General features: G+C 40.2%; 1 protein-coding gene and 1 long non-coding RNA gene across 3 annotated transcripts in view; one reads left to right on the forward strand and one right to left on the reverse strand.

Annotated features, from left to right (window-relative positions):
• The window catches only part of LOC127416223 (uncharacterized), a 102,096-nt gene that overhangs the window by 73,045 nt on the left and 12,080 nt on the right, over positions 1–16,971 (reverse strand). The gene's annotated exons all lie outside the window — the stretch shown is intronic.
• The window catches only part of LOC127416075 (uncharacterized), a 113,766-nt gene that overhangs the window by 22,904 nt on the left and 73,891 nt on the right, over positions 1–16,971 (forward strand). For both annotated transcript variants that reach the window (XM_051655198.1, XM_051655205.1), the window contains exons 2-3: positions 7,233–7,430; positions 12,729–16,953. In XM_051655198.1, coding sequence (XP_051511158.1) covers positions 7,233–7,430; positions 12,729–16,953 — 4,423 coding nt within the window. The remainder of the gene's footprint in view (positions 1–7,232; positions 7,431–12,728; positions 16,954–16,971) is intronic.

A 16,971-nucleotide genomic window follows, 5' to 3' on the forward strand; every position in this document is an offset into this window, starting at 1 on the left:
ACCCTTCACTCATCTCAAATTCTCTGCTTAATGATGGACATAATTGGTTGCAAATTCTTCAGCTCTGGTTCTTGAGGCTCTTCTCTCTTGTTTTTGTGGCACATAGCTGAATTGAAAGACACATTTCTCCATGTCTCAAACCAATGTAGATTCAGCAAGAAGGAATTTGTTTACTCTTGAAGTGGGCCATTAGATTGTACTCCTTATATCTGAAATGATGAACATTTAGGCATGTAGATGCTGTTTAAAAATTCTTAACATAAGCTTTTACATCAAACGCTGCAGATTGTGGAATTGAGATTTGTATCATGTGATCTGGATTTCTCAAATGGGTTTCAACCTTCCAAAGCACTAATATTAATGGATGCAGTTTATCAATGCCACAGCATATGGAAATGTTTTCAGTGTAGGAGAGAGTAGGGGTGGGCGATATGACCAGAATCTTTTATCACGATAGGAGTAATTTTATATCATGATAACGATATACAGCATATCACGATATAATAAAAGTTTTCTTGAAAATCAATGAAAATTGGTTTATACAGTATTTTAAATAACCATATTGTAATGCCTATTTTTGGAATTCCAGTCAGTGAATTAAATACTTTATAAATTAAAACTACTTTCTCTTTATTTGGAACAAGACAATGTCAAAATAGGTAAGTAAATAAAAATCAACTTGTTTTCAAAAATCAATCTTACCAAAATGCTAAATTTCACAGTATGCCACATTTCAGTTTGAAATGTTGTTGACCAATATTAATATTCCTATAATAAGTTTCTTGAGGAAAGTTATAAGATCTTCTCAAAGTAATGCGACAAAGAAAATAAAACTTAAAGTTTAAAAAAAGATCCAATGAAAAGAAACTCTTCTTGAAGAAAATAAATATCAAATAAACATCTCTTCTTCCAGTAAATAAATAAAGGACTGAATTAGTTCTGTGTTCATCTTTTGGCTTTCATAATATTTTTTTGCATGCTTCATTTTGAGGTGATAAAACAGATAGCTTGTTATATGAGTGATTATTGTCATGCGAAATAATTTGCAGATAAAATGTTTATTTTCTGTGTCTGCTTTTGTGAACCCACACCACAGATACCTCACGCATTTTAATAACAAGCTCCTCTTCATTTTATTGACCTGTTTGGGAGTTGTCCCGCTCTGCGGAGATTTCTTTATCAACTTGGGGTTTTCCTGGGTCAGAAATAATTGAGTTGCGCGAGTGATCCCGCTCTGAGCTCTCCTGTCTCTGGAGCACAAATATCGGAAAGCCACCTGGACTTGCGGGCACTATGACGCTCTAGAGACCGCGCACACCACAGTCATGCGAAACATTTGCGTGTCAGATGAGAAGAATATTTAGAGCCTTTGTAGTGCCAAAGGCTAGATGAAGATAATTAAATTTGCTTGGGTAGCCGCAGAAAAGTTTTCAATGCCGAAAAATCCGTCCATGTTTCTCAATTCTCTAAGTCTCAGGTGAAGCCCTGCTCACTGATAAATAAGCCCACACTGCACACATGGATATTTACATATCATGATATACACAATATAGCAAAATCTCTATCAATTGACACTTTATATTGCTGCCACGATATATATCATCATATCGCCCAGCCCTAGGGGAGAGGAAGAGGGAAAGAGAGAGAAAACAAGGGAGGTGGGGGATGAGAAGGAGAATAGAGCAGGAGAGAGAGAGACTACAAGGACTGAAGTGTGTTCTGAGAGCTCCATTGATCAGTGCATAAGAATTAGCAGCAGCATAAGATACAAACACATACTGATCTGAGCTAATGAAAGGCTCAGGAAATAGTCACTCTTTAATTCTCTATTTGTGTACGTGTGTGTATTGTATTATTTAAAATGGTCGAATTCTCTGGGGGTAAATCTCAGTTCCCAGCACTGAAAACAGTATGGCACAGCATGTCCGCCATGAAGACATACGCACAAACTACAGCAGTTAGTTTGAAAGACATGATGTCCTTAAGCTGGCGCCACATTAGCAGACTCGGAGCAACTTGATTTGGGTGGGGGGTGTCACACTTCGTGACTTTTGTTAATGATCTTTCCCTCCTAGTCAGTGAGCCTGTCACACTTACCGGATAAAATAGGAGGGAAGGTGTCACACTTAACAACTGCCTTTGACTTTTCTCAATGCTTCAATGCCATGCCCCATTTTCGCAGACATCAACCTGAAGCTTTTGAATACACAGGTATTTTACAATATTACTTCAAGAGTCTGCAGCATCTGCTGTTAGGTTGTTTGTTAAAGACATGTTCTATTAAGAACACATAGCAAAAATAAATAGCATCCTTTTCTTTCACACATTTATTGTCACATTGTGCAAAGAGCTGGGCAACAAAAGTGTGTCATTTGGTAGAAAGTTAACTATTCAAAAGTATATTAAAGTACCATGAACTAAAATAAAACAAAAGTATAAACTTGTTATATATGTATATTTTCACATAATGTTATAGGAATGTACTGTATTCTACAATATATTTATATAATCTAAAGCTGTTTACAAATATTAAGCTTATATTTATGTTATGTAAAATAATATAAGACCCAAGTACTAAATGTAAAATGTTTTACACTTTTATTGTCATGCATTTATTGTCATCTGGGCAGCAGAAATGCTTTTATTTTAATGGTCTCTCATGATATGACATTGGATATGTCATATAAACATACTTGTTGACTCCAAAGAGCAATAAGCTTCTCTTCCAAATACACCGTCCACAAGCGCTTTCCAGACACCATGCTTTTTCTGCAGATTAAAAAATCGCTACCATCCTCTAGGGGAAAAAAACACTCTTTTATACATAAACTGCACTCATTGGTTACTGCCTTGGTGACATGTACCAGACCCACCCACAGCCAGTGATAATTTCAAGCATGCTGGATGTGTTTTTTCAATTCTTCAAACCATTAAGTCAGCAGGGAGTCTCGATGGTCAAGTGAATAACACTTCCAGCTGAGAGATGCTAATGTGTGCTCCGTCTCCCTCTACCTGGCTGTTAATTGTTAATGAATTTAACATCTGAAAATCATTGGAAAAATCATTGGAAAGCTTTACTTACTTACAGTTTGTTGTTTTCATGACTAATTTGTACCATTTACAAATTAAAACGGTACTGCCTTTTTTATGACCTGTGGCAGGGACTTTGCAGATAGAAAGAAAAAGCGATCTTGGCATTTTAAGAATTGAGGATTGTACAAATGAAGATTAGGTTGAAAATCAATATTTTTGCCCGGCCCTTGATCCAAACGTGTGGAGAGGTCCAGCATGTCCGTGGGAAAAAACGTGAATCCTGCAGGATCAGTTTCAGTCTCTTTCGTGCCTCATAGAAGTGTCTCTGACTGCACTGAAGATATCACAATATATATATCACGATATATGTATCTAAGTATCGATACAATATTGTGAGAAAAAGTATCAGGATATATTGATATTTGATTGTATCGACACAGCCCTAGCGCTGACGATGGAAAGAGAAAACACCAGCATCAGTTAAAAGACTTTTCACATCTTTACATCAACCCCCTTACTAACAGTTATCACAGTAAATTGTAACAGAATTTTTCAAAAGAACTGAGGAAGTTGTAGCCAAGAAAAAACATGGATAGCAACATACTCTCCTGTCATGGGTATGTAAATATTTTGGATTGAAAGACTTGCTTGTCTGTTGTAGAGATGAAATTGTCATTGTAGTGTTTACCTCATTCCACAAGGCAATGAGCTGCCATCTAACGACTGATCAAATGTATAGTTTTTATTTTTTTTTAATATTATTTATTATTCTGTATTATTATTTTCATCAACTGAAATACCTTTTGTTGTGGATGTCCCAATGTGTAAACTGGATTTGCACCTTTTAGATTACTCAATAAAATATTCAAATTACATTTTGGTTGCATTTGCGAGATGAAAAAAAATCTAATTAATTGTGTAAAATATAGCAAAAAATATCGTAATATCGCAGGCCCCTGAATTGCATTGAAATCGTATTGTGGCAGACATTGAGATATTGGCAAACATAGGATCACTGGCTAAGAGAATTGATATAAGATCGTATCGTGATGAAACTGGAGAATTACACCCCTACTTCATAGCCTACTGTTGACTGTCAGTACTTTTACATGCACAATAAAAGTTTGATTTCATTCAGGCTAAAACAAAAATGTGATTGTAGCTGGTTTTGCTTCTTCCAGCATTTAGGCTGTACATGTTAATCGGACCACAATTGGCCTCTGTGTTGTGTGCATGCTCAGAAAGACAGAGATGAAGCACCTTGTGTATTGAACACTTCCTCAGCTGATGTCCTTCTATGAAATATTCAATTACACATTGGGTCATGTATACTTGGACAGGCAGATAAAGACTGTAGCTTGACTACTACAAATCACGCTGATGCTCAATACAGTGTGTGGTAGTTTATTCTGCCAAAGAAACATCCACAAAAGTGACCAACCATATTTCTTATCTTTACATGATGTTAAGGAGCAGATAAACCTGAAATGGATACTATAATGATGGACTACTTTGCAGCAGCTCATTCAAATAATGACGCAACAGTCTCAGAGAAAGGTTGCAAAGAATTCAAAAGAAAATGTGCCTGGTAACATGTAAATACAACTTAAGGGCCGTTCACGCAGGACACTTTCTTTCTTTCCTTCTGCACTAGGGTCTAGGTATGTATGCGGCAAGACGGACGTCTTTGGCTGTTCTTGCAGGATCATTGTCAGTTCTAACACAGTGGACGAATTAGATGAATCTGGGATAAGTCTCTTGAGTGCATTGAGTGTGTACATAACAACAGTGCATTGGAACTAATGTGCTGTTCAGTTCTGTGACAATCCATCAAGTTGTTTCTAAAGCACAAACATTTTCTGTGTGAATGGCCCTTCAAACCTGTGCAGCCAGACTCCAAGAAGTTGTGTAGCAGCCAGCCAATCAGACTGGAGCTTCTAATTTCAGCCAGCTCTTGCCATTTTTGTGCGCAATATGATCGGATGGTACTTTCTGTCTGAGGCTGAGACCAATGTAATCTATACTGATGTAGGTCTGTTGCCTTTGATCCATGCCCTACCTTTATGCTGTATCTGGCTCATTTAATCCTCTCTCTAAACACGCATGTAGACAGGTAGCCTCTATGGTGCTTCCTTTTTTTGTATCAGTAAATGTTTTGTGTACAGAAAAGTCTTTCTCATTCCTCCTACATTATATCTCTGTTCTCTCATCCTCTGTTTTGTGCTGGTGGAATTAAAATACCTAAGCAGAGTGCACCTGTTGGATAGCCTTGCTCGCAGCTGTGCCATGTTGTTTTTCAGTCTGTTCGTTCCCATGTTCTCCGTCTTTTTTCTCTCTCAATATAGCCTAAACATCTAGCTACATTTTATTCATGGCCTTGTTGTTGTTCCTAGTTCTGCTATCACTACGGTCTTACCCATGGATGTATTTGAGACACATGTAGCCTACATACACATTTGTACTCACATAGGTGATCACACATGTACACTCACATACAGGTAAGCCTATCTTACTCGGACTATCAACAGTTATCTATCCCTCAGCCACTCCCCTGGCCTCAGATACTGGATATGGTTTACTGTACTTCTGATCTTTAGTAACCTTAGTAGTGTTGTTAGACCATAAGTGGTAGTGTAAGTAAATACGTGATGAGAAAAGAGCCTGACACCCAGTGGGTGAATTATTAGTAGGGCAGAGCTGCTTTCAGTGCAGTTGTAAAATTTGGAAACACTAGTGGATCATTAGAGCTGTGGTGTTCTGAAACACATGAATTGATAAAACCTCATTATATGTTGAGAGAAAGTGAATATAGAGCTACATGGTTAATGATATTTGAAAAGAATAAAAAGAGCTGAGTGGGTGTATTGTGCCTTCAGTATGAGACAAGATGACTTTGAACAACACTGACACACACAAGCTCAACCACAAAAGTGTGAATGGCAGACATAGTGATCGCTTGGAAGAGCCAACAGACTAGAATAGAGTAGAATTCACTAGAAGCCTATCCCTTAAAGTGCGGTTGGAGCAGCTGATATTTTTAGCAGCTTTTTGGTTGGTCCCCGGGCCTGCACTGGCTGCAAGACTCAGGTTTCACTGCCGGTCCATGTGCTCTTCTGAGCTTCTCAGAGCGAAAAGCCCATCACAGAGACCACCAGGAACGCAGATCAGCTACTTTCAAGACACGTGTTGACATTGCAGAAAAAAGCTTTGTCTGACTTTTGACAGACAAGACCAGGCCTGGGTGGTTCACTTTCTAAAGGCCCTGATATACTTGTGGTGAATTACTTCTTCATTCAGGGTCAGTAGGTGTTCTAAACAGCCGAGCAACTGTATGCTTTTTGTGAACATTCAGACACCGGCCACACCGCTGTTGGAGGCATTTAGAGCAGCATTTAAATATGAGGACGCTCAGTAAAACCTTAACTAATGTGACATTAAAATGTGTTATCAATGACTTTATGCCTCATTCTATGAGTAGAATTCACACTAGAACAGTAAAAAAGAGCTGTTTTAACCACTCTATGATGATTTAAAAGCAACATATATGCAGTAGAAAATTTGTATTGTTTACATTGTGAATTCCTGCCTCCTCCTCCACGTGATGTATGACCATACCAACGAGCTTATGTCATCCCTCTCATGAACGCACATCACAGATGTACAGAAGTGAACATTTGTAGTTAAAAATATATAAGTATTGTTTTGTTTCTAAAAATGATCAGTCGTTTGGGTTCAGAAGAACTTTATTTGTCGACTGGAGTCGTGTGGATTATTTTGATGCACCCTAAATATGCATTTTGGACCGTCAAAAAATGGAGTACATTCACTTGCATCGTTTAAAGAGAAAGAAACTCAGATACATCTTGGATTGCCTGAGTGTGAGTAAATTATCAGCAAATTTGTATTTTTGGGTGAACTATTTCTTAAGTCTTTCAGTGTATATGTTCATCAGATGTGATGAACAAGCATATTGTGTTTCATGCAGTTCTGAGGACATGTGGCCTAACTGAAGTCTTGTAGCATGCTCATAACGGTGTATCAATAACAAAAAAATAATTGACGATAAAATTTGACGAGGCAATAAAATACTGTTTAGATATTTCACAGTGCTTGGGTCTTAAATGAATATATGGTTAATGGTCTGATGGTCTTGTTAATGTCTACCGCTTCCACTGATGGTGTTGTTTGTTTCTATATAGGACTCTGAATCTCTGGACAGCTGTATCCAAAGCACTCTCTCCGCTCTCTACCCTCCATTCGAGGCCACTGCGGCTACTGTGCTGTGCCAGGTGCTAGACGTGGTTGAGAGGACATACCGTGGGGACGGGCTACGCTACCTCATTGACTTCCTGGTGCCTGCTAAACACATCCTACAGAGCATTCAACAGGATGCATGTGTGAGTGTTTAAAATTTCCCTTCATTTTTAGAAATGAGAAAGAAAAGGAAAATAACGATACAGAAAAGATGGAGTGGGCTGGGTGATATAAGCAAATCTGGAGGATTTAAGGGACCGGCAGCTAATCTGCCTTCTTCCTCACTTCTGTCTAGCCCATGGTGCCTGAACGTAAAGTGATTGGCATCCAAAGATATTTTGCACCGCAATTTTTTGGAATCACAATAGAAGTGCTACTCAGAATATATATTTGTTGACAAATTTCTCTTAGTTCATCACTTCAGTTGGTATTACACACCCCTAGTTTTCAGACACACATTGATCTGTGTATAGACCATTTTAAGGAAGTACAAAATAACAAATGAATTAAAACGTTGTGTACTTAACCTATGGATAAGGTAAGGATATCTTTTCTAATGATAAAAATACTTTTGTCTCTTTCTTCTGGATAAAAGCATCTGCTAAATGACAAATGTAAAAGTAAATGACTTATGCCGCTTCATTCATTATAATTGGAGCGATACTCACTTTTAGAGCTCTACCTCTCAAACTTACAGTTAGTTGGTATAAATTTTGTTCACCTACCAGAGATAAGATGTGTGCTACAGCTGTTATTACTGCTCGTATCCATCCAGCTGTCTCGCTTCACTCACGCAGATCATATGTCCGTTTGACTTTGTTTTTTCGGAGATCTAAACTCTTTAATTTCCGTTTGTTCAAGGCATTCAGGGAGCATCCAGACACCAAACAACTTGGTCTACATTTTAATAATGGCATTTTGACAATCGTGTTAATGTTAGTAACGCCAATCGTGTTAAAGTCACTATGAATGAAGCACCTCCCACTGTTATTTTGAATGAGGGTGTGTTCCATTCAGAAGTGATGATCCCTATGCCCTATTCCCTTTGCAGACTTTACCATCCACTGTGAGAGCTTTGAAAGGCTAAAAGGTGTGGGGCTCAAAAATAAGGGCAATTCAGAACTCACTTTTAAGTCATTTTAATTGGAAATTCAGTTTGAAGTGATCTTTCAGAATGACTATGATATTTGTTGTCCCTTCAAAGTGCCCTTCGGATAGTGATTTATCCAGTTTGGAATGCAGTCTGAGTTCGCGTCTAGCAGGAAATTTTCAAGGAACAAAAAGATGTAAATTCCTCAAACCGTCTTGAAATGGTCAATAGACATGTTATAGACATTCACTCACTCGGAGGATGCATGTGTGTGACACATTTCCCTCTCATTCTACTCCCTCTCTCTTACTCACTACTTTACTCATTTTCTTTCTTTATCTCAGCTCAACATTCATGACTGTATTGTGACTCTTCTGTGCCTCTCTCTCTGGTTTTGTTCTGTCTTGTCTTCTTCTGTGCTCCATGTTTTGTTAGCTGAGCCCCCACTCATCATTAGTCCTCATGAGGGTGTACTCAGAACACACACATGTACAGTATGTGAAACAAAAGCCAGGGCAAACCTGTCGGCCCGAATGTTTGTGTTAGTGCTTCTTGTTTTGGTTATTTGAGAAAAAGCCCCTAGAGGTCCTATCAGTGCTTCAGAGTTCAGGGATTTTTCTTAGCAGGATTTTTAGTGTGGCCCTCATACATAAAACACAGAGACATATGAACACACACACATGCTTAACACAGCTGTCTATGCACACACTTGCATTTGTATACTCCAGGTGCTGGTTCCTCAGTTTTCTTTATGACACCCCATATTCCCAAAAGTGTTTTTTTTTTTTGTTGGTTTTTTTTCATAATTACAGTAGAGAGTGAACAGGAAATAATGGGGGGAATGGTATTCCCATGCTGGTCTAGGCTGGATTATGCTGGTTAGTGCTGTTTTGGTGCTGGTCTAGCTGGTGGATCAGCATAGCCATGCTTTTCACCAGCAAAACTTAGCTAGTGAAGCTGGTTGACCAGCATTATCTTTCTGATGAAGCTGGTTAAGCTAGTTTAAAAGCCTTTTGGGGACACCAGCATCCCATGCTTGGGGACCAGCAACCAAAACACAACATAAGCTGGTGACCAGCAGTGCTGGTCTTTATCAACAGGGGAATTACCTGAGGGGTTGACTCAAACTCACATTGCCTGTATAAGCACTACAGCTCAGTGTGACGAGGTTGAATCTTCAACATTGATAATTACACAATCAGTGAAATATCAACCAGTTGAAATCACATTTTCCACTGATTTTCTTGTTGTGTTTTTGTACTTTCATGATTTTCTTTCAATGGTGTCAGTGCTAACAGTCGTGCCAATCCACAATGAATCAAAAAAAAAAAAAAAAGACAATTCTTTCTCATTGAGTCCTGCTGGCTCCGACAACAGAGAAACCTCACAAATACTTCCTGTCATTGCTTTTTTGCAGACTCACACAAAGGAATATCTGTGGTGTACCATGAGGTTAGGGTCAGTGTCCGAGGATAGAGAGGGAATAGCTCCAATGTGCACCTGAAAGAAAACCCTTCAACTAAGCTCCAATCAGTTTGTTTATACATCCAGTTTGTGTATATGTGTGCATTTATCAGAATCAGAATCTGATGTGTCAATGTGTGCTCTCTTGAACACTGTGGGAACAGCTCCTACTTGCTGCACCTGGGGTCATTGGAGTATCTCCAGGTCTGTCTTCCCCTCCTGTGTAGGTGGGGACTGTGGCTTTTTTTTTTTTTTTTTTTTAGGTGAATGAGGTTATAATAATGGGACACAGAAGCTTAAACTGAGAGGTCTGTGAATAAAAAGCCCTTTCGCCCCCCTCATACCCTCGGCACAAGGACACACTACCCTTCTTCCTCCCTTGCCTTGCTCTGCCTTTCAAAGGAAATGGGTCCTTTTCAGCCAACCAGAGTCAAACTCAAGCAGAATATTCAGTTCATCGCCCTTATATCCGAAAACACATATGCATCATGTTACACAGAGAGTGTGTCAGTATTACAGTCTGTGACATGACTGTCAAGGCATATAGGAAGAACCCCAATGAACTGTGGATTTCTGGTGGGACTTACTGGGGATATTTTCTCATTCTTTAGTGAATGTTAGCCTCCCAGTCCACTTATGTAGTAGTAAACCCAATTTAGACTTTCTACTGAGAGCAGAATTCATGCAAATGAATGAAACGGGGCACAGAGTGACTGCAGGGCTCTGTGACTAAAATTGAGTTACAGTTAAAGGGCTTATTGTCTAAACTGTCTCACTGCACTGTCTAGAGGCATTTGGATTCAACAAGAGAAAATCCATAAAAAGTATGTCTCTAATAATTCACAATCACTAAGTCACTGTGATCTCATTATCTGTGCTATTTACTGTGTTCATTAAATTGGATGGATTCACAAAAACATGCTACAAGTGGCAGAATGTTGACATTAGGTTAGGGCTGTCAGTTGGGCAGAGAAACTAAATTCAAATGTTTACCTTAAAGCTACACTATAACTTTTTTTTGTTAAAAAAAATGACAAAATTTTATTAATGAGAGAGTGCATCAAACATCCATCTTCCAAACCCTGTCTTTACCCAAATGCACTTTGATAAACCCATAATAATAATAATTTATGTTTTAGAACTGTCGGGACGGATTTCGCGGGAAATTGCATACATACATCATTCGCCCGTGCATGTTGATGTCATATCCGTACACAGAGAAAATAAGCTTCAATAGACAGTTCACATGGTGTTACGCTTGAACTGATTTCACAGTATACTAATCCAGACTCAAGCTATAATATCAGTGATATACCACATTGTTTTTTTATTCATTAGAGTTGTATGTAGGGTAGCAATATTCCCAGATAGCAGTGGTATTTGGCTGAACTCAGACTATGAGCACAGGCCAGGGGCTGTTCAAACCATGGAGCTATAAAATATCCCTTTGTCTTTGTTTCGCTTTGTTTTTGTTTATTCTGTGTCTCGTACAGAAGCGCTGTTTTTCAGATGCTGTCTAATTAAAAAGAATTTTAAAAAGCATCTAGAGACTCCTGCTTTCTGAAACTCTATTTGTTGCGCTAGCCATTTTTAGCACAAGAATGCGATTGATTTGAAGTCATCGTCAGTGTTTGGCATACATCAAAATTACACAGTTTTAGCATTTTAATGGGCTTTTTTATTTTTTTTATTTGACAAATATTTGAATTTATAATTTAAATTTGACAGCCCTAAATTAGGTCGAGTCCTCAACATGTCAAGGTCAAGAGGATTTGTGGTGGTACAGCAGGAGGTCCGCAAATTATTATTTTTTTTTATCCACCATTGGCACATGATAATTACTCTCACGTGAGCGATTGCGAGAGATAGGAGTATTTATTTTATATTTAGTTAAAATACATAGTCCTCAACATTTTAAAGTCTCTCGCATCTGCATGCGAAATCTTTTTCTTGCTGTAATCCTTCCTCATATTTGCGCATCCTGTTTTATTTAGTTATGAACTGAATGGAAAGCCAAACATAGTTAAAGTGTGATGAAACTGCGCTGGATAACAGAGGCAATCAGCACGGACAAACAATTTACATGACCACTGCTAATAATAATGAGCCGCTGATGGCGTGACGCAGATCAGTTTGAGCAGTGCTGCAGAAGAGGGTTGGGCAAGTAACAAGTCTTCTTTGCCTATGTTGCACTGTGCGGTTGAGCGGTTGACATGGCACAGTGATTAAAAAGGACATTTAAAAATGGCACTTCATGTCAAAAAAGTTGCAGTTCCCAGCTGTACATCATTTAGTGATTATTTTAATGGCTATGCAATGTAAACATCAAAGTATGTAACTATGTATATACTGTACATTAATATGGTACCATTATACACGTTATTATAAGCATAAAATGCAATACTTATGAATGAAATGGGACATGCAGTGTGAAGGTATTATGTGTGGTGAAAACACTAGCTTCATTAGCTATCAGGAAAAAACATGTTATGGGACAGTTAACCATAGTTAACAATAGTTTCCCATTTAAGACATGCCAACTTTCACCTGTCACATAGTTCACTTAGTATAGGAAAAATAGCTTACTGCTTCTTATAAAGGCTTGAAAAATGTATGTGCCAAAAATAATAATTTAACTAGATGCATTCATCCATGGTTTTCTCCATGGATGACTCATTGACAGAATCATGCCACTAACTGCCACTAGTTTGGGTAGTTTATTTTTATTTTTATTGTCAGTATATTAAAACTTGAAATATATTTTTGGGAAAAATGAGACAACAGAAAGGCAACAGAAATTTGTCAAAACAGTCTGTCTTTGTAACTTACAACAGTGTGATTAATGATTGATTATCTGACTGATTGTTTTACTCTCTTCTCTCTACAGTTCCCATACTGTGGTTTCCTGTTTCGTCATGAAGGCTGGCCACTGTGTGTCCATGAGAAGGTCATAATCCAGCTCTCCTCATTGGACTGGCGTGTGTTACGGCCTAGTGACTTCTACTTGCAAGTGACACCATCACCTAAAAGCCCTCCACGCATCACAGTGAAGTGTCTGGCAGTTAGCGGGCAACATGTGGAGGAGCTGGACGTGTCTCAGCTAGCATACCCCTCTTTATTCACCATGGACTGGCTGGACTCCATCAACCGGGAGAGGAGTGTGGTCAGAAAAAACGCCCTGGAACACTGTCTTTTATCAGCGGATAATGATATTTTTAGGGTACCATGGGAGGATATTGTTCATCCGGAATTTATCAGCAGACCCCCCAAAGTTATGGGACAAGGTGAAAGTAGAAGGGTGGCCAAGGAACTTGGGAACAGAGAGGAGAGGGACTCTGTCGAAAATCAAGTTGATGACTTAGAATGCAGGATTTTTATTGACACTTCCACGGACCAATCAGGGGAGATAGACTGTCAAAGCAAGGATGTCAAGGTCCTCCCTGCTCTTAGTGAGATCTATAAAGATAGCAGTGGGCTGAGCTCTAGCTGCACAGCGGAGGATTCAGAGGGCGAGTATGTGGAGCTAGCCGATATCTCCTTACCACGTTTTTCCCCACAGAAAGGCTCTCTCACTCAGGCCATTAGCATGAATTACAGAAATCTACATAAACCACAGACTGCAGGATCCACTCATTCTAAAGCCAAACCAGCTGAGAGTCTTCCAAAGTATGGAGCATGCTCACAGAGCATGGTTTGTGCCATGCTGATCGAAGAAAATCTGAATGACGCGTACCAACCTGGGATCTTAACCCTCCCTTCTCCTGTAGAGGCAGAGAGTCCGCACCAGCAGGTGGAATGGTCTGAGCCCACCTGTGCTACAGGTACAGCTTCCTGTGACATTGTGTCTAAGCATGCGTCTGAAAGAGAGTTTGTGTCTCAACACTCCAACCATGATAGTACTCCACTTTCTGATATGCCAACACGCACCATATCGCAACCAGACAGTAAACCCTCCAACACATCACTACTAGACAATGAGCCAGTCATGACATCACAATCAGATATCAAACCAGTAAGCACATTCCAACTAGACAACAAACTAAACAGCACATCACAAATAGACAGAAAACCAGTCAACATATCACAACTAGACAATGAGCCCGTTAAGACATCTCAACCAGAAAGCGAACCAGTAAACGCATCACAACCAGATAGCAAACCAGTCTGCACATCACAACTAGACAGCAAACTAGTCAGCACATTACAACCAGACAGTAAACCAGTCAACACATCACGAATAGACAATGAGCCCGTCAAGACATCTCAACCAGATAGCAAACCAATAAACACATCCCGACCAGACAGCAAACCAATCTGCACATCACCATTAGACAACAAACTAGCCAGCACATCACAACCAGACAGCAAACTAGCCAGCACATCACAACCAGACAGCAAACCAGTCAACACATCACAACCAGACAGCAAACCAGTCAACACATCACAACCGGACAGCAAACCAGTCAACACATCACAACCGGACAGCAAACCAGTCAACGCATCACAACCGGACAGCAAACTAGTCAACACATCACAACTAGACAATGAGCCAGTCAAGACAACACATCTAGTTAGCAAACCAGTAAGCACATCCCAACTTGACAACAAACTTGTCAGCATATCACAACCAGACGGCCAATCAGCCAGCACATCACAACTAGACAATGAGACAGTCATGACATCAAAACCAGACTATGACCCAGTCAAAACATCACAACCAGACAGTAAACCAGTCAACACATCAAGAATAGTCAATGAGCCTGTCAAGACATCTCAACCAGATAGCAAACCAGTAAACGCATCCCAACCAGAGAGCAAACCAATCTGCACATCACCATTAGACAACAAACTAGCCAGCACATCACAACCCGACAGCAAACTAGTCAACACATCTCAACTAGACAATGAGCCAGTCAAGACATCACATCTAGTTAGCAAACCAGTGAGCACATCCCAACTTGACAACAAACATGTCAGCACATCACAGCCAGACAGCAAACCAGTCAACACATCACAACCGGACAGCAAACCAGTCAACACATCACAACCGGACAGCAAACCAGTCAACACATCACAACCGGACAGCAAACCAGTCAACACATCACAACCGGACAGCAAACCAGTCAACACATCACAACTAGACAATGAGCCAGTCAAGACATCACATCTAGTTAGCAAACCAGTAAGCACATCCCAACTTGACAACAAACTTGTCAGCATATCACAACCAGACGGCCAATCAGCCAGCACATCACAACTAGACAATGAGACAGTCATGACATCAAAACCAGACTATGACCCAGTCAAAACATCACAACCAGACAGTAAACCAGTCAACACATCAAGAATAATCAATGAGCCTGTCAAGACATCTCAACCAGATAGCAAACCAGTAAACGCATCCCAACCAGAGAGCAAACTAGCCAGCACATCACAACCAGACAGCAAACTAGTCAACACATCTCAACTAGACAATGAGCCAGTCAAGACATCACATCTAGTTAGCAAACCAGTGAGCACATCCCAACTTGACAACAAACATGTCAGCACATCACAGCCAGACAGCCTATCAGTCAGCACATCACAACTAGACAATGAGACAGTCATGACATCAAAACCAGACTATGACCCAGTCAAAACATCACAACAATCAAGAACATCTCAACTAGACAACAAACTATTTAGCATTTTGCAACCCAACAGCAAAGCAGTCGACAGATTACAACCATACAGTGAAGTACACAGTACATTTCAACCAGACAGCAAGCTAGTCAAGACATCACATCTATACAATGAGCCACTAAACACACCACAACCAGACTGCAGATCAGTCCTTACAGCACAACCAGACAGCAAAGTAGCTCACTCATTACAGCCAGAAAATGAGGTTTTCACTGGTACTTTAGAAAGTGAAAACACCGAACAAGCTTCTTCAGCTACAATTGAACCCTCTGTGTCTGTTCCTGAAACTGAGCAGATGAGAGGTGACAGTGTTTTGGAAGGCAGTTCTGAACTGCAGATCAATAGAGTGACAGTCTCTGAGCCTCTAGCCGTCAGTGTGTCTTTACAGAAACAGACTAAGCAATCGGAGCTCAGAAAATGTCAGATACTCACACACATTCATACACCAGCTGAGCAAGGGCATATTCCTGCAAGCCAGTCAGTCCCCAACCCTCCTGCATTAAATGAGAACCACCGGACATTTAGTGATGGTAGAAGTGACAATAAAGAATCTGATGGTGATTATAGTCCCAGTGCTGAGGAGGTATCCGGACCTGTTTCAGCTACTCTGCAAAGGGAACAGATAGACTTGGCCTCCATCACCACAGCGCCTGGGGAGGATCTGGTTACGCCCATTTCACAGGTGAGGACAGAGCCCTGTGAGGACACAGTCAATGAGAAAGTGGTAGAACTCCCAGAAGGTTACCAGACAAAGGAGGAACATGCAGAAAGAGAAATGTTGCCTTGTAAGGAGGCAGAACAGGTGAAAAATGAAAGCAGTAGAGAGACTGAAAGAAAGACAGAGAGGGATATTCTAGCGTTAAGTGTGACAGAGGAAGTTGAGACCGCTCAAACAGGTCTGGTATATACCACTCCCAATTCTGCCTCCATTGCAACAAACGCTGAAGTTCAGAAGGAGGGCAACTCCTCTGTTGTGACAAATATGGAGAAACAAACCAAAGTTGAAGAGAAAGGGGGGGAGGGAGAGGAGGCAGAGGAGAGAGGTAAGGTGACCATAAGCTCAAAGGACACTGAGAGCGATACTGTGAGATGCCCTGTGGTTGTGAGTGAGCAGGAGGCCATAGTGACCAGCTATTCTGAAAATAGAGTCATGTCAACATGCTCTCAAGTCCCTGATCCAGCCTCAGAGATGTCAATCACAAATGGACACACACACCCAGAACAAATGGACAGACACTATCAGGACACACTAATAAAGGTAGAGGACATACCCACCGCAGTTGGAGGAGGGCAAAAAAGAAAGGAGGAGTTAAAGGGGGAAAAGGAGGAGAGACAAGAGGATGGGGTTACTTCCTCTGTAAATGGCTCTCCTGCAGAGCATCAACAGCAAGCAGACATGGAATCCCATTACCATCAGCAGGAAGAACAAGGTAGAGTCATCTTTGCCA

The sequence above is a fragment of the Myxocyprinus asiaticus genome, chromosome 2 (genome assembly GCF_019703515.2).
Source record: "Myxocyprinus asiaticus isolate MX2 ecotype Aquarium Trade chromosome 2, UBuf_Myxa_2, whole genome shotgun sequence".
In the NCBI taxonomy this organism is placed as follows: Eukaryota; Metazoa; Chordata; class Actinopteri; order Cypriniformes; family Catostomidae; genus Myxocyprinus; species Myxocyprinus asiaticus.